The sequence below is a fragment of the Paralichthys olivaceus genome, chromosome 4, assembly GCF_024713975.1.
Source record: "Paralichthys olivaceus isolate ysfri-2021 chromosome 4, ASM2471397v2, whole genome shotgun sequence".
NCBI classification, from domain to species: domain Eukaryota; kingdom Metazoa; phylum Chordata; class Actinopteri; order Pleuronectiformes; family Paralichthyidae; genus Paralichthys; species Paralichthys olivaceus.
Window position 1 is genome coordinate 9,781,491 of NC_091096.1, and position 18,426 is coordinate 9,799,916.

Sequence of the window (18,426 nt, forward strand, 5' to 3'; positions counted from 1 at the left end):
GATTTGGTTTGAACTGGTATTTAAAATATTTAGCGCTGTCTGTTCTCATACAACTCTAGTGTTTAAATTCTGTTTTCTCTCTATTGATACATATGTACAATTTGGCTGGGACAAGAAAATGTCGGCACAGTGAAATACAAGTCGAGTTCATGAAGGAATTTTTACACTTTTATGCTTGTGTATAAATCATTTAAATCATGCCATTTCAATGCAGAAATGTTTTAATGGAGAAATGTACGTACCATTAGACCTAACCTGAACGCCTCACCGTCGCTCCTCTGCCGTCATCACAGTGCGACTGTGTTTACACACATCATGGCGCTCTCCTGTCCCGGTGCGAGGATCATTTAAAATCTGTTTTCCAGCAAGTTTTCCTGTAACTTTCGGGAGGATGACCATGGATGTGACTTTCCTCGGGACCGGCTCGGCCTACCCGTCCCCTCACCGCGGGGCCTCGGCTCTGGTGCTGCGGACAGAGGGGGATTGTTGGCTGTTTGACTGCGGGGAGGGGACCCAGACCCAGCTGATGAGGAGCCAGCTCAGAGCCGGTGAGTCCCCGCAGCTCCAGCCCGTCAGCAGCCGCCTCCATTGTACTGGTTCTCAGATAAAGTCTTAAAAAGAATCAAACTGAATGAATGAACTCAGGAACTGCTGTTTTATACACAACTTCAGTTATCGAAGTCATTGTATTGTGACATTTTCAAATAAGATTGATTTTGTAATGAATTCTTGTTCCTGAAACTTTTCCATATAAATGTTTAACATAATCATGATCATGGTTTCACTCTGGTCCAGTCCAATGTAAAAATCAAAGCATTTCAACCTTCTTTATTTCCTCTATAAAGTATAGTAAAGTATTTGTTTTTATTTCAACGTGAACTTTTTTACTTGATTTGAATTTACTTTATATTCTCTATGACTATTGCTGACCTGTCCTTGTCCAACACTTTTCATTGCACCATTGACCCTGTGCAAACTTGAATCTTGTATTTTACTCTGATGTTTCCACTTCCCCTCCTGTTTTCTTAACTTTATTCAGCCATAGTCAGATTGGACTTATTATCCCCTGCTCTCTCATTCCCTCTATAATAGTGTGTGTAGCACTGTGAAATGTGTGTTAAAGGTCTCACTCTGACATTAGTGTTCACACATGAACCTCCTCCAGAGTACGGAGGCCAATATGTCTGAAAGCAGCTTTTGAATAGTGTGTGTTAGAGCAAGCACTGTGTTTATCAATCATCAGTCAAATTGTATTTGTATAGCCAATATTCACAAATTACAATGTGTCTCAATAAGGTGCCACATCTTCTGTTATTAACCCTCAACAAGAGTGAGACATAGCTATTAACAGGAAGAGAGCCACATGTGATGATCCCTCTCCCTGGACGGTCAGAAGTGCAAACAGTTTGTAACATGATGGAAAACTGTGTCGATGTTTATAGTGTTTATACATAAGAGAACGTCTGATAGAGATGAAGGGAGCAGCAAAGACAAATGAATTGAGGAGTTATTGTCAGTATTGGTAGAATATGGGAGTAGGCTTATTGTATATCAAGCAGTCTTGTTTTAATCATAGTCCATGATCATTATAATGTGTCATGTTTTCTATCCAGGGCGAATCTCCAAGGTTTTCATCTCCCACTTGCATGGAGATCACCTGTTCGGACTGCCCGGTCTCCTCTGCACCATCAGCCTCAACACCAACCCCGACCCTCAGCAGAACCTAAACTGTGTGGACATCTACGGGCCCCGGGGCCTCCGGCACTTTCTCAGGGTGACACTTGGCCTCACGGGGTCACAGCTGCTTTTCCCTTATTCAGGCAGGTTTAAAATATTAATCTGACCAATATGCATGATACCTTTTAAAACTGAAGGTACAATTTTTCACATAAATAGTAAATAGCTGTTTCATAAAAACAATAAAGTTATGTAATGGGAAATTTGCATATGACGTTAGCTTGAACTCTTTCCTATGTCTGATCAATGCAGACGGACGATTCGAAAGTAGACAGACACCTTTTTTTTTCTTTTTTACCTTTAACTAACAAATGCCCTGAGCGTTGATGTGCACTTGGCAGATATTACCTCACAGTTCATGTCCTTACTCGATGATGATCCTCTTGTTGACGCTGATCTGTGCAGCTAGCAAACCTCTTCTTTCACGCAGAAGCAAGAGCAGACAGCTTCCTGTTTCAACCAGACTACAGGTGGCTTGAGTTTTCAAGCTGTTACTCAGAAACAGTTGTCTCTTATGTTTCGTGTTTACCTGACTGTATAAAAACCTTCTCCTTTCACCATTTGAGGTGTTCCACTCTGAGTGTGAAACCCTCTGCAGAGCTCTAACCATAGTAACAAATGAAAGGATCACACAACATTTGGGCAGAAAAAGAAGAGTTAAAATGTTATGAATGAGAAAATTCAAAAGTTATTCAAACAGTCAGCGATCAGAGTCAGGAATAAAACGTTCCGATACGAAAGAAGATATTTAATGTTATTTTCATTTATGGTCAAGATGCTACAATGTCAGATCATAATAAATCTGCTCTGACGTTCACCTACACTGTGTTTGTTGCTGCAGTTCATGAGCTGGAGCCCACAGCTGACCAGAGTCCAGAGGAGGGACAGCTCAGTCTGGAGGTAAGTAAAAATCACTGGTGTAAAACAGCACAGTACTCGACACTTCAAGGGACTGGATTCATGTCAAGTTTTGTCATATATGACAATGATAGTGGCCTTTTGAGCCTCATTCTGAATTCTGATTATTACGGCTCTGCTTCAGTGGCCAGAGGCATTATATTTTCAGGTTGTTCATACATCCCTCCCATTCTTCTGAACTCAATATCTCAAAAATGCCTTGAGGGAATTTCTTCAAATGTTTTGCAAATATTTAGTTGAGCTCAAGGATTAACTGGTTAGAATGTGAAGATTACAGGACAAATGTCAAGGTCAGAGTGACCTTACAAAACAGGTTTTTTGTTCTATGAAGGGATAGTTCACCAAAAAAAATGAAAATTCACTATTATCTACTCACCACTTTGTCGATTGGGAGGTGGGTGAAGTGTTTGAGTCCAAAAAACACTTCTGGAGTCTCAGAAGTAATCTTTGTAGCAGCCAAATCGAATACAGTTGAAGACAATAATGTCCGCTTCTTCAGATGTAATCAAACAACAGAAATAACATAACATGCCTCCACATCGCTCTTGTGGTGTCATCCAAGTGTCTGCAAGCTCGGACATTCATATTCGACTTGAACCGGCGTCATTTACACCAAGTTTTTAGCCTAAATGTCGTCTGACATCCTCCTTGAAGCAGCGTTCGCACGGGCACATTGGAAACACACACTCTCGCCTAAGAGCACGTTCGTGTGGCCACTTCCTCTAGCTTAGCCACTTTCTGTGGACTTTTAGGCTAAAACCATGGAATAAATGGCTCAGTTTCGAGTGAAATATGAATGTCGGGGCTTACAGCCGCTTGGATTCAGGTGCAGTGCTGTTCACTTCACCCACCCCTCCATCGGCACAGTGTTGAGCGGATATTGACAGAATTTTCATTTTTCGGTGAACTAACCCTTTAAGAAGGACTCGAGAGAATCTTTTCAAATAAAGCACAAATGTTCACAGATGGAATCATTACATTCAGGGGGTCGAAGGTTGCTGTGGCTTCACGAAACAATTTCTCCAAACTGTAGCCAGTTGTCACTTGGACTCAAAGATGAAGTCATTAGATTTCAGTGTCCAAAGGTCACAGTGACCTTGCATGATTCTGGAAAAAAGCGATGCTGACTGAAACTGCACTGGTTGCTGAAGACATCAAACCACAGTGCAGTAATTCAAGTTAACAATGATTTTTTAATTAATTTAATTTTTTTATAACTTCAGTCCAGGAGAAGCTCTGATTTGGTCCCTCGCCTGAAAAAGTCAGACCCATCAAAGCTCAATGAAACCTGGATTCTGTGGAAACCCCAGAATAGTATAAACCACAGCATTTACTGAGTCCAAACATTTGGGATATTGTCTCTCTCCAGATGACGGCAGAGAGCGGACCTCTGCACCCACAGGAGCGGCCGGGCAGAATAATCCCTCTGGACGTCTCCAGTGACTGTTACCTCCTCTTTGAAGACAAGAAGTTTGTGGTCAAAGCGTTCAGGCTGTTCCACCGTGTCCCTTCCTTTGGTTTTTGCATTCAGGAGCACGATCGTCCCGGAAGAATGAAAACTGAAGTGCTGAAGGAACTGGGTAAGAATTTTACTTTTTTTGATATTTCTTTTTTATTTTATTTTTAATATTTAAGGAGGAAAAGTTGACAATTGGCACACAGGTGGCAGGTCGAATGAAAAGTTTTATTTTACAGAAAAAGAATGCAGAACATTTATAAAACTTATTTTGTATTTTAGGTTAGGTTATGTTTATTTTCTTAGTTTTATATATACAAATATGTAAATGGAAACTGCACTAGTTGGCAGAGGCATACAAACGCAGTGCAGTCATTTATTTCTAGTTATTTATTATAAAGTTGTAAAATTTAAAATATCAAGCCTAATTTAAACTTCTACAGCAGATAAAGTGACAAAATATGATTTAGCATATGAATGAAAAAGATATAAACTGTAGTTTTATCTAATTCAGTCGATTTTTTATTCTGTATTGAAAATAATGTTGAGGTCCTGTAGTTATTGAGATAAAGTGACTGGTGTCTCCTTGTGTCTGTCAGGCCTGAAACCAGGGCCTCTCTACGGCCGTCTCAAAGCTGGAGAGTCTGTAACTTTGGAAAGTGGCCGTGTGGTGCTGCCTACTGACGTGCTGGACGAATCCATTCCAGGCAGGAAAGTCTGCATTTTCGGAGACTGCAGCTCAGTTCTCGGGGAAGGAGCGCTGAGTTTGTGCCATGGAGCGGACGTTCTGATTCACGAGGCAACTCTGGGGAACGAGCACCGGGAGAAAGCAGTGGACCACGGACACAGCACGCCTGAGATGGCAGCGGCGGTGGCGTGTGCCTGCTGTGCGCGAAAGCTGGTGCTGTACCACTTCAGTCAGAGGTACAAACCCAGCTCCCTGCAGAAAGAGGGAGAGGAGGACGATGTGTCAGAGCTGAAGCGACAGGCTGAAGAGGCTCTGCAGGACAGTGGTGTAGAGGTGACTCTGGCTGAGGACTTTCTGACTCTGCCCATTCCCCTCAGGAGACCAAGATAAGGAATGACCTCTCTCTCTCTCATCATGTGGTGAGACTCTGTTGCTCTGTGATGTGACTCTCAGAAAAACAATTTGCCAGTTCATGATCCATTAATGAAAAAAGAAGTCAGGCATGTTTAGGGGACTGACTTTCCAAGAGTGTGAAATTTGGTGAAGATCCAAATCCTGTAGATTTAAATTTGTGCTATTTTAAGTGCCATTCTAGATACATCAGTACTTAGTCTTTGTGTCTGTTCATGTGAGCCTGTAAATACAACCACATCTTTTCACAACTCCTGTGTGATGACAAAAGAAAGAACATGCGATCATCTCTGAACATTTTCCAGAGCTTTATTTCTGGATCTGTACACAAGGTATTAAAGTACAACAGAAAATACAAAAGAATGTTTAACAAAAGAAAAAAAAACAACTCAATGTTTATGTACAATTCTTATAAACAATAAAGATAGCTTCTTGAACATTTCTCATACTGAAGTTTTTGATTGTCTATATTTCTGGATATACATTTTTAAGTTTTGTAGGTTTTTTATTCACAAAGGTGTTTTTGTTTTCGTCAAAGGACTTGAGTTTTCTTTTTCAAAACAACTGCTATAGTCTTTCTTTTTAAACTTCAAAACACAATACAAAATATAAAATAAATTTGTTTAGTGCTTGCTTGCACACACAAGTCTCATATCAATAAAATATCACATTTTTGAGAGTTCACAGGGTGGTGAAAAACCTACTTCTACTACTTAATGGCCTTAAGATTCTGACAGTTTTTCTGAGTCTTTGTACAAACCACAGGTGAAATAAATATCACTGCACTGCTAAAGCTAGAAGAGCTTGGAGGACCTACTGCATTATGCACATTGCATTCAAAGAGAAATGAGCTCTCCACATACATTAAGAGCAGCAGCCATCCCTTTACCATCAAGACAAATAGACGACATGTGAAAAGAGTTTTTTCAAGGAAAGAAGAAGATGAGCGTCTTTTACACACGGCTGCAGGTTTCAAACGCAAAACTGCAATACTGAGTAATATCAATACGTCTTCAGGTAAAGCCGTTTTGAGTGGTACACTTGAGAAGCGGACGCGGCTGGCATGCGTGGTTTCAGCCATGTCCTGGTGTGTGGGTATCATGACTTCTCCGAGAAAGAAAAAGAAAATTCAAACACCAAGTCAACCGGTAAAATGCCGAACTCAAAATATCTGTACATATCTACAAATTATTGCCTTTTTGACAAGGAATCAAATTAAAAAACTTTGTATCAACACAAATTCACAAGTGTAAGAGGTCAGTTAATAGACTTTTTAAAGGCTATTTGCTAAATATTTACATGAAACGCGCAAGTGAATATCTTCTGATGATGCTGGGCTTGGAAACTGAATTTACTTGATCGAACCTAAAAGATGATGTAGAGGCGTGAATCATGTCTGTACATACAAAACGATGAAATACTACAACTATGGACACGACGAACATGATGAACCCCTGAAACAAACTTATTTTTCATAGCACAATGCATAGATAAATTAAGTAAACACTACTACTGCATCCAACTCGACTGACAATGACCTGCTAAACATTTTACAGTTCACAATTATGGACTCAAGTCAAGATAAATATTCTCCATTTCTGCTACTAGACTCCAAGAAATTGTAGACCAGATTACACAAGGTGTTCTACACTCAGTACATGTTAGGCAGAGGTTGAATACAAAAATCAGAAGTGGCTTTAAATAAGGAGATAATACTGCTAGCTGGCTTACCTAAGACTGCTAAGTGGTCTGAAAATGGCGCGACGTGATTTAGGAACATAATCTAACATTTAACTTAAGAACATATAGAGCTGAAAGGATTTAACCAAATCTCACAAAAGGTAAAAGTACTTCACTGTGCCAGTTGATGTTTTTACCAATATGTTTGCATTGCAGTATTGCCATTATGGTTTGTCTGACCGATAGCCTCCAAGGAAGAGGCATGATTTATGTTATGATTTTTTAAACTTGATATCCAACAGTAAAACAAGATGGATCCTACGATTTCACTCTGAACAAGTAATTTTTCACCCGTTTAGAATAGAAAATATATAAAATCTGGGACTATAATTTGGGTTTGTCTATAAGGATTATTAATATGAACTGTAGCAAACATTCAAATGTTCCAGTTTGGCCACTATGAATGATTTAAAAAGTAAACAGACAAACTAAAGACAAGCTTCCACAGGAGATAATAAAGAATAAAAAAAGAAGAGGAAAACCAAGTTGGAACGTCTCAGCAGCTGAAGCCAAAAACATCCTGGTCCTCAAGATAATCTCTATGCTAGTGTTGTTCTTCATACAATATCTAGCCAGTTTATTTGGAGACAAATAAAACCATTAGGACTAGTCTGGTTACTGAAAAGTACCTGTAAACCGAACACTAATTTAAAAAGAAAAAAAGTACCACTTCAAAAAACAAAGAGGAGCAACTACATGCTGAAAACTAGAGGCAGAGAACTAAGCCAGTTTTGGCAGCTGAAAAGAATGGCAGGATAACATACTGTAGCTGTGAAGACGTGTGTAGATGTCAGGGAGGAAGATACACAACTCTCCTACGGCAGCCTCTGGGCCCCACTGTACATGGACGTTCCACATCTCAAGACCGCAAAAAATAAAATAAATGGCTATATAAACTCTTGAGAGAAATCAAGATTTTAGTTCTATATGATAGACATCACTGATGTCATATTACACAAAAAATGAAAACAAAGTATATTCATATACATATATATAGAGATATATATATATATATATATAATAGAATTTAAACAAATCAGATTCTCCAGTGAGGTCAGTCTTATGTACAAGCAAGATAGGGGTTTCAAAAGGGAGAACGAGGGAGGAAGATCACTCTGATTGAAGTGCTGCAGTGTGCTGTGTGTGATGCCGTGCGTGTGCTCCCAGAAACCCATTGGGCTCGCCGCTGCCAGCCAAGCTCCCAAAGTCTGTGACCGACACTGCCATTTTGGCGCCGGTGATTCGGTGGTGGTGCGTCGTTGTCCGTCGCGCCTCGAAGTCCACTCCAAGGTTACCCACAGACACGTCACTGATAAAGGAGTCAGGCAGCGCCATCTTGAGTCTCTTTGAGGGTCGCTCGCAGTCCTTGTTGACACAAACTCCTCCTAGCTGGCCCAGGTCGGTGTGGTAGAAGCCGGCGTCCAGCATATTGAGGCAGTCGGTGTCTGCACCGTTGGAAGGGAACCCGAGGGACTCGTCGTGGTTAAGGGACCCACGATGGAGACTTTCCAATGGAGGAAAGCTGTAGGAGTCGAGACAGCTAACCTCGGCAGGGCTGCACACTGTGGCTACACTGTTACTCAAAGCTGCAAGGAGACAGGACACTCAATTAACAGTGAAGAAGTGAAAGAGATTTGGCAAAAAACACATTGACTCCTGAGAAAAGTTATCTGACAAATATAATAGTTGTCAAGTATTTCTAGCTTCTCAAGTTTGTCCCTTGACTGACCTGTGAGGTCGCTGGCAGTGATGGAGTTGAGCAGGCTCAGTTGGTCGGTGCTAGTCTCTAGTCTTCCTCCTCCACCAGCTCCCGAACACACCGAGGAGGAACTGTCCACTGCTAGTCCCTCTGCTTCATCCACCAGCCTGTCCATCAGGTCACTAAACACAACAGAACACATTTAAGGTTTGTTTTTCCCAAAACTTGTGCTCCTTATCTAAATTTTTTCACAGCTCATTGTATTTAACGTGGGCAAAAACAGAAACCTAACACAGATGAGTGTCTTCCCCTCTCACTTACGTTACACCGGGATAACTGCTGTATTTTTTCTTTCCAAACCGATTCTGCTGCACAAAGAAGTCAAAGCGCTCCGACTTCTTCCACATGTAATAAAACGCCACACATTCTGCTACAGTTCGTGTTGGTACCTAAGGGGGGAAAAGAAATCATTAAAATCAATGAGGCACTCTCACAGCTTTACATGCATCTACATGTATCTTTAAGACACCAGGTAGTAAATAAAACTCACTTTGTGTTTCTGTATGAGGTGGAAATTTTTGTCATACAACTGTAGTGCATGTTCAAAGTTCTTGCATTCCTCTTCTGACCATGGAGGTGATTTTTCTGAAAGGAAACCAGAAAAAAACAATATATTGATGCACAATAGTGTGATCCAGAACAAATCATTAAGCACATCAGGAAAATTATCCCCAAACTGACGGACAACTAAGTTTCCAAAGTGTGCTTTATTAAGATGATTACGCATATGCAATTAAAAATCCCTGACACTAAATTCTCGCTCCATCTTGAAACTCATGTGACAAATCCTGACAAATAATTATTGAGTGTGATGCTTGCTGAGGACATTTATGATCCAGAAGGAAACTAGTGAGCATAGAAAAACCCCTAAACTTCACAGAGTGGTAACTCAAATCTACTTTAAATTGTCATTTAGGCAGTACAATGTTGACTGTGAAGTGATGCAGGTTATAAGACCTTGATGGAAGCTTATATTCTGTTTACTAATCTATTATGTGTTTGAAAATCATTAGGAGGAAACTTTTTAGCCAATGCATTTATAGTATACAACAATATAATTGCCACAGAACCCTTGAAAATGTATTTCTCTGTGATTCTAGGTTGCCTGGCTGGTACAACAAATCTACACAAGACCTATGATACCACCAGAGAATCATGTTTGGCAGTTTTTGCTATGGTGCAGCGACTATCGTCTTTGCCAAAGTTAAAAACTTGGCTGGAGGTTTTTCAGCTGCAAACCTTAATATTCTGTTTGATATGGCTGAAAGTCCACAGTGAATACACTGTTAACTGTGATCAATGTACCATGGACATCAGAAAGGACAGTTTTTTAGAGCTTTTGTAGAGTTCTCTTACCTTTCGAGGACTTAATGCGACTACAGTATCTCTCTACTGCTTCGCGGGAGTTGTAGTTGCACTTGACAAGCTCATGCAATGCCTACGAGGAAAGAGTTGAGCGGTCAAAACCGGAATATTGTATGAACCTTAGAAACAAATACTCTGGAGAACTGAGAACAAACATCGATATGGGACATGGTGAGCTGGCATAATGATAAAATGAGGATGACAGACACTCATTAAGTGTTGGTCTGCTCATCACTATGATAAAACATGAAAGGTTTGATGACGACATGACTGACCTGCTCATTGTCTCGAACGTGCATCCCTGGTTTGTCAAATCCTATCTTTTCATCTGTTGTTCGTGACAACACTTCAGACAGAAAACCTCTGACCTTGTTTTCTGCGAATGTACCTGGGCTCCATAATAACTCATCTTCATCTTCATACACTGCAAAAGAAAGCACATCACAGTGAGATAAGTCACATTGTGTTGTCACATTAAACAACATATTAGGCGTAATCTCTAAAAACAGAAGTGAGGAAGTTACCTTTCTCCCCATCTTTGTAGTGACAGACGCAAGAAGGAACCTCTGCTTGGTACTGTGTTCCCACCATTATTTCCTTTAATAGAAAAAACAAGAACATTATATTTGAACGCACGACTGAACTGGTACAGATTCAGCTTGAAAGATGAAGCTAACTTAGCCCTAAGGCTTTAAGAAATTGTATTCAAATAATACTTTTGTTTTAGATGATTTTTACAAGGCTCCTGAGGTTTTAATGCATTAATGTGTTCCAAGTTTAAATGTGTTGTTTACCTTTATGATACTAGGGGGAAAGTAGAGTTATATTTCTAAATTTTCTTTGATTATTTGGTATAGAATAGGTGTAGGACAAGCATGTTGCTTCTTCCTACTCCTTTCGGGTGGAAAATGAAATATTAATCCACATTCATTCATGTTACTATTTTTTTAATTCTTTGGAATTTTTTTTTTTTTTTTTCAACAAATGTATTTTTTTTACTTTTTAAAAAAACTTTCTGAATAATCTGAATCAACCTATTTATTTGAAGTTTTCATGCATAAATGTGTTCCAAGTTGAAATGGGTTATTTACCTTTCTGGAGTCTTCTGGGCTTGGGCCATCTTCATCACATTCTGACTCTTTGTCCCCATCAGAGATGGCGTTGGCTGTAAAAGAAAATATAAACAACGACAGGTAAATACCTTCACACACAAAGACTTCCAGGTGCACACTTCAGACTGGGTGGCCTGATGCTTTCACTGCCAATATAGATATATAGTGTAACAGGTGATTTTACCATTACCACTGCTATAATAAAAATCCCTGACACATTAACTACACTTAAATCTCTATTTCCTAAATCAAATTAAGACAAACTCATACAAGGCTGGGTAATTTTGTGCAGCAACATATTAGTCAGCACAGCATTTTTTAAGCCTCCCCTCAAAACATTGTCATCACATAAAATTTGTTGTAGCTCTTTCTGCATTACTATACTTTGGTGAGTTCAGGAAAAAAATAAGCCAAAACAAATTTTTTAAAAGGAATATAGTGGGATTCAAAAGTCTTGAGACCACTTTCCCTTTCACTTGAATTCAACCGTTAGATCCAGCTGCAAATAATTGAAGTTTGCAGAGTTTTCCCTGCATAGAGAATTGCGGGGCGGCCGCCTCTGACAAATTTCAAGCTGCCTCAGCGTCCCAACAATATTCTAGTGCAGCGGAAACTGCTTATAGTGATCATGTTTATCTTGGGCCAAATTCATCACTATAAGCTGTTTATTATTATAAACGACTTGTGTGAATTCTGTATTAGTCCCTGAACTTGAGAGAAACATAACAGCACACACACAAACAGTTTTTGAATGTAAAACTTAGCTACAATAGTTCTAAATGAAAAGTTGACTATTTCACTTAACGTATTACGATGTATAGATATTACATTTTCATATATATACATTTATAGATTTGAGTTTCTGCATTATTTTAAAATTTGTACTTATGCATTGAAAGTTTTACTCATTTTTAATTAGGTTCTGCATCACAATATTTAATCTGGCAAAGCAACAGACAACAAGTACTTCTTTAGATTGTGTAACCCATCACTTACATCGAAGCGTTCTTGGGAAGAAATCAGTGGCCTCATGGGAGGTGACTGAAGGGGTCAGATCATCAGCTGAGGACTGGGTCTCCTCCTCGTAGTCTCCAGACAGCAAGTCTTTAGCTATTTCTTCCTATAGAAAAAAAACAATATCCACTGTAAACGGAGAGAAAGAATATCTACAAAATATCTAAATTACATATATGAAAATAAATTAATTTCTGTCTCATAGTTTCCCCCCAAAACTCATTTAATGGCTGGGTAACATCACAAAAGAACAGCAGAAGTTTACCTTGTCTAAAGTCATGTCAGGGAGCTCATCAGTGATGTCTCCAGAGGAGCTGTCTATACTGGAGCCTGCTGACGCCTCGTAGCGATAGATGGCCAATAGTTCTTCCAAAGGCATGGTCCCCTCCTGGTGGGAGAGGCAAAATCAGTATTATATAAATGAAGTGAACACATCACAGATTCACCCACCACAATCTAAATTACAAAACAACATTCATATTGAAAACGATTACACATTTCACTCAAAAGATTATGAACTGCTAAAAAACTTTGAGTGCAAAATATATTTTTATTCCGAATGTAAATATCACCATATACAATCTGAGTACAAGTAATATATATTTTTAAACTTAGTTGACCTTTAGTGCTTGTATAGCTATGAATCTGAGAGATTCCCCTTGTCCTCATAAAAGTCACAAAAGCAATTGTCACAGTGTTCAAATATTAACCTTTTTCCCCATGTGATAACTCAGCATCAATATTTACAGCCCTACTGACATGAACACGACAGAGCACTCTGGCTTCCCCCCAAATTAAATAATACATACACAACTTTCATATGCACAAAAATGCTAATTCAATTTAAATGTTCACAATTGTTGCATTTACACAGGTAAATACTGTTTAGGAAATTTTGAAGTTCACCTTTTCCAGATCTGCAATCTCAGATCTGAAGTTCCTCCCTCCATCTAAAGACTCTTCCTCCTCCAGAGTCCTCTCATCATCGTACTCATGAACTAACATTTCTGCTGTTGGGTCAAAGTCATGGTCCTCTGACGATAAAGAGCCAACTGAGAGAGAAAAGGGGAAAAAAGAGAATAATCAACGTCCCATTCTTATTACAGCTTTTTTTTCAATTCACAAGTTTGTTTCTTTAACATTTAGTCAATTTCAAAGCCATTTCCTTAGACAACACTCTCCAGTGTTCTATGTGCAAACAATATCATGCCATCTTGAATTCTCTTCTTAATTAAAATAACTTGAGTAGATAATCAAAGCTAATTAAATACGTTTGTAGATTCAGTGCATTGCAGAAGTTTTCTTACCTGGACTTGAACTCCCTAGGGAAGCCTGCAAAAGAGGAAAACCAGAGCATAAATTAATGCTGTGGTTGAAACAGAAGTTCAACTGTAAAGCAGGCGGTTCAACACGATATATGGAAATCAGGAGAAGCTAAAATGCCTTCAATGTCCGGCACTACGATCAGCGACACTACTCGGGACAGGAAGGAAGGTTTTACCGCTAACGTTACCTGCAATAGGTGGCTAATGTGTTGGGTCGCTGATAAACGCTCCACACAAGAGGACAACTGTGACCGAAACATGGTTTAAAACCCCGGCATTGAGCTGATCCCGTGTGTGGGACTCGGTCCGAGGCAAAACAGAGCGATACCTCCAGGCAGACAGTGCGATTTAAGCGGTGTCGGCTCCAGAAACTGTTAGCTAGCCTGCAAGCTAGCCCCCACCACAGCCTACTGTAAACGCTATCCGTCGAAAAATGTAAACACTAATTTCGTTTGCGCGGCAGCGCGACCGACAGAGCTGGGCTGTCTCGACACTACAAGAGTCGCCGATTGAGCCCGGCCAGAAAAAACACAGTTTCAATTCATCACAAACAACATGTAACCTGTTATTTCCTTTAAACCAGCGCAGCTAACGTTACATTTACGTATCAATTTACACAGCCGCTACACCGGAGCAGCTGAGAGAGCGAAGGCGCAGCGGCCTGGTAGTGAAGGATCAGCCCGGACATTCAAGCAGATTTTAGAGCAATAAAACTGACATTCCTGACGCGACACACGCTCCACGGACGGCAAAAAGCGTCGTGGCCCCAATCGATGGCACAAAAGCGAAAAATACCGGACAGAATTTTTACAATTATCGATTTAAGATCGATTGCTTCTCCCCTGTTTTCCCTCTTACCTCCGCCATATTGGTACCTTTAGCTAATGGGCTCGTTCTAGCGCAGTACCCGGATCTGCGCTCTCAGCCAATCAGAGCTCCAGGTGTCCGCTCGAGTCGTGACGCCGCTCAGAGCTCTCCTCAGAGCGGCCGCTGATCACGTCACAGAAGATCCTGATGGTCTGATCATCGATACACAGCGTGGGAAGAAAACCACAGCGTCTACTCTGTATCAGCTTTTCATGGTAGTTTCTCCTCGCTCTTGTTGAGGGTTAAGCACATTGTTCAGCTCTATGAGACAAACTCTAATTTGTGAATATGGGCTATACAGATAAAATGTGATTGATTATCAGTGTCTCTCATTTTGCTTAAGTATATGAACACCACAGCTGTTCCATTTAAAGCTGTGCTTGTGTTCACACCAACATTCTGTCTGTAATCATGGTCGCAGCACCTTCAAATAGAAACAATGATGGTTATTGTGATTCCATTTTTAGAGGGCATTAATTTGTTATCAATCAATCGGTTCGTTTAGGCTTTGTAGTTGTAATGTTTTCTATATGATCCATGATATATGATCTTCTATGGTCACTTTATATTTGTAATATAGTTTGTATAGACGATTAGCACGGGTTAACTTAACACAGTTCTATATTTATTTTTTATATGCACATTTTCTGCAAATGTTTTAACTTTAATATTCAATATTTAATATTCCTGCACATTTTTAATTCTTCTGTATATATTTAAATCCTATGCAAATGTTTAATTTCTCTGTAAAAGTTTAATTTTGCTTCAATTGTTTAATTTAATTTAATTTCCTGAATTCCTATGCAACATTTAAATTCACATTCATCTCAGGCCAATTTCAACGTATGGTTACCGTGTTATAAGTCAACTCTAATGTATAAGTCAAGTCTAATGTATGTTCAATGTATGTTACTGTCACTGGATGCTTGAATTTCCTTCGGGATCAATAAAGTATCTATCTATCTATCTAACAACAAAAATACACTTTATTTATATAGCAAATAGAAAAACAGAGTTTACAAAGTGCTTTGACATCAAAGATAACAACAATTATAATAAAAATAATTATTATTTTAGGAAATATCTCTGTATGCTCCTGTTTGAATGTCTAGTCATGGCCACCGCTCCTTCAAACAGAACAGTGAGGGTTATAGGGGTAACCATTTGAAATAATAATAACATAACAGTGAATCCTGGTGCCTTTTAAGAACATTTATGAAATTTGGTTACAAACCAAAGTGAAAACATGTGTCCTGGGATTTGTTTTGAAAGAATCAATAGATTTAGAGAACTTAATGTCTAAACATGTGAACTATCCCTTTGGGGGAAGGGTTGAACTTACAAAATCATAACGTTTATTTAATTAAATCATCTTTTTCCCAGTAATAAAAGTTGAAATGAAAAAAAAAATTGGGGATAATTAGTTTGGTCTGCTTCAGGCCACCAGAGGGCAAAAGAACCCTTTAAAAGTATAGGCCTTCACTCCCAACAGCATCCATACTACTCCCTCCCTTCTGGTTTTTGATTACTGTGTCACTTATTTTGATATGTTATCATAAACTGGCATTGGAAAACAGGTCAGCAGCTTTGGCTGTAATTGAAAGAAGTAAAAGTGGAATAAAGTCCCAGTTGCAGCTATAACAATGAAAAAGATTGACTGTAACTTATCACTTGGTTCAATAACATGCTGATGAAATTGTCCCCAAAAAGTTTCACTGTGAGCAGGGATTAAAAACTTGGAGGATTTGTGTTAGCACCAGTGCAAGGCAGGTCAGCTGTTTCTTCCTGGAGATCTGCACACGTTTGTGCACAAGGTGCTGGTGATAAATTGTTTCCTGAGGCTGGGAGGTGGATATCCTTCCTGCAGCAATAACTAGAACTGTAATCCATATGCTTTGGCAGCAGGTCACATTAGATTTGAGCTTGTTTTAGCTTGTTTTGTTAAAGCACATTTTCTCTTTGTCCATTTTGGGCATTCAGCTTGAAATATAAAAACTAAGTTGATATAAGCAGTGCTAGAGTAATGTCTAATTTCTCTGGCCTTGCAATGAAATAGTTTATTTCTGATTATTACAAACTGTTTTTAATAAGTAGGTAAACTAAATATGCAAGAGTGCATGTCAGTGTTTATAAAACCGTTTGTATACCCAGTTCTCCAGGCACCAAAGAGTCACAGGGTTTTGTTGTTGTTTACTTGTTGGTCACATGCAATGTGTCACTGGGTTTCTTTTTCTTTATTTGTCACTGCAATTAAACACTTGTGCGTTTGGAAAACAGAATTCCCCGTAAAGTGTAGGAAGGGCAGTGTGGGCTTCTTCTGGAGGACTCTGCAAACAAATGAGTCACTATGATCACTTCTCTGGTTGGACCACAATAAGGACCATAAACTGGACTAGATAAAGATAAACAGCTGTTTCCAGATTAGTTCAGGCAGCTTTTCTAATCCTTAATGGAGAAACTCATGTGCCACCTCAAAAAAATGTATATAAAAAGGTTGCAGTACAGTACACATCCATACTGTACAAACTAATCTAAAAATGTCTAATGTCTAAAAAGTCAAATTGCTGTCCCAACAACACTATTGCTTCCTCTTCTCCTTCTATTTCTTTTTATCAGTAGAAGTTGCAGTAACCCTTTACTGTCTTAGGTCATGGAGGCTGTGTTGTACAATTAAAACAAGAACATCCATTACTTTCTCAGTCTTTCCTCTCTCTTTGGCCTATTTATTATTACCAGAATCATTTGAAAGTCCACTTAAAAGCCCACTTTTGCAGAACAATGCAGTCAGGAAGATGTGGGACCTCACCTAATGAGTGAAGCTGTCAGGTCAACGTGTTATCCTCTGACGTCGGTTATGGAGAGGCGGCTGCAAGAGAGTCACAATCCATTGTTAGAGTGTAAAACGGATGCTGCTGATTAACACTGGCCTACACCTACACTGGGTTTCACTATTGTCCAGTAACTGCCCACTCAGCTGATGTGGCACCGGAGGCAGAAGAGAAATTGGAATACTGACAATCTCCTCTTCATAATTATCAATCGTATTTGAGGCAAAATGGACACATAAGCTGCACATCTATTAATCTTAATATCGTACTCACAATATCTGCCGGTCTGAGGCATTTAGTATAGTTAACATCTGCAGCAGATGGTGTCAGAGCAGGAATAAAGCATTATCTCACCTTGCACATACTAAAACTGGATAATGAGAGACATTATCATGAAGCTGAACTATTGATAATTCCTCAAGTTGCACAAAGGAACAATCACAGTGAAGTTTTTTTACTTTAACACAAAATATCCATGGCACGTTGTAAGAACCTTCTGTCTGACCATGCAGGGCCTCTCTGTGTCTGCGATGGTTTTCTCCAAGTCTGTCAAAGGAGAAGCAAGTACAGATAATCAATGGATGTAAACCTAAACATACTACATTAATATAATAGTATAGCACTATCAAATTTAATTCTTCACTATACACAGATTCACTTGTCAGTTTATGAGGAACCCTCATGAAATACTGAATAATAAATACCTAACCATACTTTCATGAAGAGTATACTGTTTTTCGTTGAAACTTTGTTAAAGAGCTGTATATATACATATATTTATATACACAAACCACATCCTATGACATTATATTAGCTCTTTTGATTTGAATGTGGATATTCCGACATAACATTGCAGTTTGACAGTACCACAGGCTGCAGCCTCTAAATCGAGCATACATTTGAATCAACACATCTCTACAACTACTTCAACACACACTGAACCTTCATGCAACCATCATGCAGTCAGGATTAATTGTTGTTAGCTGACTACTTCTTACATAAACAAGAACAGGTTGATTTCACTCCTTACATCGCATACAAACCACTAGGTGGCACTGTGTGATGACTGTCGCTTCTTCATGACTCAGCTCTAGCACTGCCCATGTCATCTGTGCTGAAAGCACCACCATCATTCAGGCTGCAACAATGCCTGTGTGTTGTGATTCTTGGGCGAATCATGTAAAATTCACCACGTGTTTCGACACA

At 39.3% G+C, this 18,426-nt stretch overlaps 2 protein-coding genes across 4 annotated transcripts; one reads left to right on the forward strand and one right to left on the reverse strand.

The window, feature by feature from the left end:
• Window positions 1–266: 266 nt before the first annotated feature.
• Window positions 267–5,647, forward strand: elac1 (elaC ribonuclease Z 1). The gene is made up of 5 exons (XM_020102730.2): window positions 267–548; window positions 1,614–1,820; window positions 2,579–2,637; window positions 4,025–4,235; window positions 4,711–5,647. Exons 1-5 carry the CDS (start codon window positions 392–394, stop codon window positions 5,187–5,189), a joined length of 1,113 nt encoding a protein of 370 aa, XP_019958289.1. The 5' UTR covers window positions 267–391; the 3' UTR covers window positions 5,190–5,647.
• mier3b (mesoderm induction early response 1, family member 3 b) lies at window positions 5,500–14,496 on the reverse strand. 3 transcript variants are annotated; one of them, XM_020102726.2, is made up of 13 exons: window positions 14,384–14,496; window positions 13,508–13,532; window positions 13,107–13,252; window positions 12,466–12,588; window positions 12,183–12,306; window positions 11,166–11,239; window positions 10,599–10,671; window positions 10,350–10,498; window positions 10,066–10,147; window positions 9,200–9,294; window positions 8,971–9,098; window positions 8,680–8,831; window positions 5,500–8,536 (listed from the first exon to the last, which is right to left on the reverse strand). In XM_020102726.2, exons 1-13 carry the CDS (start codon window positions 14,390–14,392, stop codon window positions 8,061–8,063), a joined length of 1,656 nt encoding a protein of 551 aa, XP_019958285.1. In that variant the 5' UTR covers window positions 14,393–14,496; the 3' UTR covers window positions 5,500–8,060. The 3 variants fall into 3 exon arrangements, with proteins under 3 accessions (XP_019958285.1, XP_019958288.1, XP_019958284.1); XM_020102729.2 differs by lacking the exon at window positions 14,384–14,496 and adding an exon at window positions 14,244–14,334; XM_020102725.2 differs by lacking the exon at window positions 14,384–14,496 and adding an exon at window positions 13,714–13,898.
• Between the last annotated feature and the right edge of the window lie 3,930 nt (window positions 14,497–18,426).